General features: G+C 42.7%; 1 protein-coding gene across 1 annotated transcript; it reads left to right on the top strand.

Annotated features, from left to right (window-relative positions):
* Nucleotides 1-1,242: 1,242 nt before the first annotated feature.
* Nucleotides 1,243-2,367, top strand: LOC308258128 (speckle-type POZ protein-like; the record flags this gene model as incomplete). Its single annotated transcript, XM_080688390.1, has 1 exon — nt 1,243-2,367. One exon carries the CDS (start codon nt 1,243-1,245, stop codon nt 2,365-2,367), a length of 1,125 nt encoding a protein of 374 aa, XP_080544516.1.
* Between the last annotated feature and the right edge of the window lie 3,294 nt (nt 2,368-5,661).

Here is a 5,661-nt window from a genome sequence, read left to right as displayed (position 1 = left end):
TAACTCTGCCTTTTGGCCAAGAATAATGTTTTAGTACTTGCTAGTACATAGAGTATTTCTGCTACACTATAGAACGCCAAGGGAACTTACTATAAGCTTGTAATATCTGTCATTTTAGTCAAAAAGGAATTTGTTTTTAAAATCCAATGAAAAATCTATACTTACAGATAATAAAAGTAATAGATTATGCAATAGAAATAAGAACAATTTTATGAAGAGCTATTTATGGCAAAGATAATTAAAGATCAAAGAAACAGGAAAAGATTCTAACTCTAATTAACAATGGGGAGAAAGCAATTCTATTCACAGGAATTATTTTTTAAACATGATATTGACAAAATTTTTAGAAATTTGAAAAGGGTTCCAAGTATTGGTTAATTTGTGATTTCTTTTAAGTGGTGAAAAGGGAAAGTAATTGGATTTTTAGGGAGTGTTCCCTGTGGGTCTACTCCAGGGATTACACTGTAGTGTAAATACATTAGATTACAGGGGTGAGGAACCTTTTTTCTGCCAAGGGTCATTTGGATATATATAACATCATTTGAGGGCCAAAAAAAATGAACTGAAATTATTAACAATTAACCTGCTACATTTGGTCAAACATTTAACTTACCCCTAAATCCTTGGGAGGGCCAGACCAAATGAATTTGGGGCCTTAAATGGACCTCAGGAAGGACTTCCCCACCTGTGGATTAACAGATCACTCTAAGAAAAGCCTGGCACTCACAAGAAACTCAATAAATATTATTAAATGAATCTTAAATATTGTTGAGCAACTGTCTAGTATGATAGCATTTATGTTTTATTTATTTTATTATTATTTCAGAGAGAAAGAGAGACATAGAAACATCAATAAAGAGAGAGAATCACTGAATTGCTGCCAACTGCAAGTCCCACACTGGGGATCAAACCTGCTATGTGGCCATATGCTTTGACCTGAAATGGAACCGAGACTCCTGCTCCATAAGTGGACACTCAACCACTGAGCAACACCAGCCAAGCAGCATTTATGTTTTAGATGCATCTTTCAGACAGTTGTTATTAGCAACAAAGCCTTAATGTTGTAGAAAGTTTGCAGCGAATGCAGAAGGACTGGTGCCAACAGCTGTAGGCCCAGCTCTGAGAGATTTCCTGTTAGACAAGACAATTTCATCTTTCCACTACTGATTTAACCTGGTTGAAAAGAGAACAGAAATCTTTGTCCTCTGACTTTGGAAATCTTGTTTAACCTTCAAACTGGTGATGTCAAGGGTTCTAAGTCCTCCACCTCTGGCAGAAATGTCCAGTGGCCCTGTAGCTGAGAGCTGGTGCCACACACAGATTAAAGTAGTGAAATTCTCCCACATGTGGACCATCAGTAACTTTAGCTTTTGCAGGCAGGAAATGGGTGAAGTCATTCAAAGTTCAACCTTTTCATCAGAAGCCAATGATCAACTGAAATGGTGTTTGAGAGTATACCCAAAAGGGATAAATGAAGAAAGCAAAGATTACCTGTCACTTTACCTGATACTGCTCAGCTGTCCAAAGAGTGAACTTTGGGCAAAATTCAAATTCTCCATCCTGAATGACAAGGGAGAAGAAACCAAATCTTTGGAGAGTCGCCACGCATATAGGTTTGTACAAGAGAAAGACTGGGGATTCAAAAAATTCATCCCTAGAGATGTTCTCTTGGATGAAGACAACATGTTTCTCCCTGATGACAAGCTGACCCTCTTCTGTGAGGTGAGTGTGGTGCAAGATTCAGTCACCATTTCTGGCCAGAATGCCATGAAGATGGTGAAGGTTCCAGAGTGCCAGCTGGCCGATGAGCTAGGAGAACTTAGGGAGAATTCCTGGTTCACAGACTGTTGTTTTTGTGTGGCTGGCCAGGAATTCCAGGCTCACAAAGCTATCTTAGCAGCTCGTTCTCCAGTGTTTAGGGCCATGTTCGGACATGCAATGGAGGAGAGCAAAAAGAATCGGGTGGAAATTATTGACGTGGAGCCTGGAGTGTTTAAGGAAATGATGTGCTTCATTTACACGGGGAAGGCTCCAAACCTGGACACAATGGCTGATGGTTTGTTGGCAGCTGCTGACAAGTATGCCCTGGAGCGTCTGAAGGTCATGTGTGAGGAAGCCCTCAGCAGTCACCTGTCTGAGGAGAATGCTGCAGAAATGCTCACCTTGGCTGACCTCCACAGCGCAGATCAATTGAAAACTCAGGCAGTGGATTTCATCAACTCTCATGCTGAGGCTGTCCTGGAGACCTCGGGGTGGCAGGCACTGGTGACGTCCCATCCCCATTTGGTGGCTGAGATGTACCGCTCTCTGGCTTCAGCACAGGGCCCATGTCTGGGACCCCCACGCAAGCGCCTGAAGCAGTCCTGAGATCCTACTTGTTGTAAGACTCCCTTGATTTTCCAGAAGCAGAAGCCATAGTTGCTGCCATTGAGCACCAGGTAGACAATTCAATCTATGGAGTTTTTTGTCTGCTGTTGGGGGAAGACTGCATCTCGGCCCCAGATTTTTAGTTTTATTATTTTCCTTAAATAAATCATATTTTTAAATGTGTCTTTAGTGATTTCAGAGATGAAGGAAGAGGGAGAGAGACAAAGAGAGAGAGAGAGAGAGAGAGAGAGAGAGAGAGGAACATAAGTGATGAGAGTGAATCATTGATAAGCTGATGCACCCTACTGGAAATCAAGTTCACAACGGAGGCATGTGCCCTGACCACCAATGGATCCTTGACCTCCTGGTTCATAGATTGACACTCATCAACTGAGCAACACTGGCTAGGCTAAGGATATTTTCTTCCACTGATTTTAGAGGGAGTGCAAAGGAGGAAGGGAAAGAGAGACAGAGACTGAGAGAAAGAGAAAAACATGCAATGCCCAGACAGATGCATTGCAAGGGATGGAAACTGCAACCCAGATATGCACCCCTGAGTGGAATCAAACCCCTGACCCTTCATGTCTGAGCCAAAGCTCTAAACACTGAGACTATGGCCAGGGTGAGATGAGTCTTATATTGGACCATAAACATGTAAATTTAGAAAAATGTTCAAATGTCTGTCTTTAGGGATTTGCTTGTTCTGCCGATGTGGTCATCTCTGCACTTTATTAGATGTGACAACCTAAACTGCTCTTGCTGCTGTGGCCTCATAATAAAGTCACATCTTGAAAGACCAACTTCTGCCTCACTGTGTGAAAAACATTTATTTTCCTGATTAAATATGAAGCTTTGCTTTAATTTAAAAAAATGCTCATTTTCAATGATACTCATTACTTTGTTGTGTCGCCTAACATACAAGACCATTAGCTCTTCCTAGCTGCAAAGCTGTAATTTGCTTTTCAACACAACTCTACACTGTTCAAAGCGTATCACATCATACAATTAAAGTTGGTTAGTGAAATTATTTTTAAATTATGCATCCAAACAGATACACATAAAGCATGCTATGAGAGTAAATTAAATAGAGGAAGGGGAAATAATGATATGGAGGGGAATTAAATAGTGAAGACACAGACAGAGAAATGAAAGGACATATCTGAGGTGACTTAGAGTTTTTGGGCTTGTACCTGATTCTGGGCTTTCTGTATTTTTCAAATTGATAAAATTAAACACACACACACACACACACACACAAACACACACACACGAATACAGAATAAAAACAAGGCTGCAGCCAGGCCCAACTGCGACCTGCTGGCTTACATCTATGCCACCTCTCTCTGCTAGGGCCTCTGCAGCATGGCCACCACCAGGCGGTTCAGATGATCCTGCAAGTGGAGCAGGGGGAAGGGACACCATTCCAGGTGCTCAGACACATCACCAAGCGCTGCTCCTGGATCGGCTCTGAGTCCCTGAAGAGTCCAAAGGAACTTCACCTGGAAGGGTGGCTAGTGGAAGTGAAGTCTGGCCACAGAGGTGGAGAGCATATTCCACAAGTTGTGTGTGTTGCAGAGCCTGCTTCCTTTCAGTCAGAGGGACCCTGAAGACAAGGCTGAGATCTTGATATCTGGGTGGCCTTCTTGCCAAAAGGATGTGTCCAAGATGATCCTGACCTTGGCTAACTAACACAGCCCACTCAGGGTGCAAAGCTGAGAGACAGAGGCCCAGAGCTCCCCTGGCTGTTGTCTTGGTGGCAGCACCCCAGAGAGCTCCCAGACACTACCCAGGCCAGGTTCCCAGGTTATGAAGGCATTTATGGGCCCTGGAGCGAGAACCAGGCAAGGTTCAAGTGGCAACCCCTATCTAGAGCCCTATTGTTCTAGGTCCTGCTTCTGCAGCAGAAACTGGGAAAGGATGGTGTGGATTGTTCTGTTTTCCTCTCCTGAATTCTATCCCTACCAGGATCAGGAAGTTGAGATCTGGTAGTGATTTTGAGGTGTTCTTCTAAAGATTCAGAATTGCTTTAGGCAAAGCACGGATCATTTAGAACATATTTCAGCTAAATAAATCATTCTGAATCAAGAGAAGTGACTGAAGCACTGGAGAAGGTGAGGAATTTAAAGGAGAAGGGATAGTTGAGATGTTGCTACTATTGTGGATAGTTCTTGAATCTGGTGTCCTGAGCCTTGTCACTTGAACTTCCATGTACTTCCTTAAATATATTTCCCTTTTCATCTTCTGGTATTTCTTTCACCCAGTTATTAAACTTGAAATGTAGGAATTGTCTTTGATTCCTCTCAACCCATCATCATTTAAAACCAGTATCATATCAAGACCTGCAAACATTTGAATTTTTATTTGACTACATCTCCAATCAGTAAACATGAAAGTTATAATAACAAATGGCATAATCCAAGTCTTAGTTTTTTATTGTTGATGCTGGTCATGATAATGACAATTTTATAGCTTTTACTTTTGTGAAAGTACCATAGGTATATCCTTCATAAAATGTCACATATTACTGGAACAATTGATAATGAAAAACTGTGGGTCCCCTGTTTGAGGGAAGCATGCAGGAGGCGGTGTGGAGAAGTGGTTTAAAGACCTGAAATTGTGCCACTAGGCTTGTATGATCCACTCTTTTGCTCTGGATTGTGGATGTGAGCTGCAGCCACCAGCCAGGCCTCCTGCCTGTGACCCATGGACAGTCAAGGACCAATGGCTTACAGCCACCAAGGACAGGTTCAGTCCTGAAGGCGTTTTTGCGGCTAGGTCATCATTCGATGGTTTCCTTGGGCAGCCCCCCCAGGTGAATTGCTTTCTGCACAACTTCGCCCTTCCAGGTCCCACAATCCAAAGCTCTGGACACAGACCCCAGCAGTATTCAATGGTAGTATAAAAAGTACAATAAAATTTGAAATGCGTGCCATGCAAAAATAAAAGAAAAACATGGGTCCCCAGTCTCACATACATTCTTTTTTTTTTTTAATATATTTTATTGATTTTTTTACAGAGAGGAAGGGAGAGGGATAGGAAGTCAGAAACATCGATGAGAGAGAAACATCGATCAGCTGCCTCCTGCACACCTCCTACTGGAGATGTGCCCGCAACCAAGGTACATGCCCTTGACCGGAATCGAACCCGGGACCCTTCAGTCCGCAGGCCGACGCTCTATCCACTGAGCCAAACCGGTTTTGGCTCACGTACATTCTTGACCAACCTTTGATTCTGTTCAGCAGACTAACGTGCTTTCACCTGATCAGTTTTATGTATTACCCATTTACCTCTAAC

This window comes from Plecotus auritus (assembly GCF_963455305.1).
Source record: "Plecotus auritus genome assembly, chromosome: 9".
NCBI classification, from domain to species: domain Eukaryota; kingdom Metazoa; phylum Chordata; class Mammalia; order Chiroptera; family Vespertilionidae; genus Plecotus; species Plecotus auritus.
Note: the sequence above shows the minus strand (reverse complement) of the source record. Positions and strands in the feature narration are given on the sequence as shown.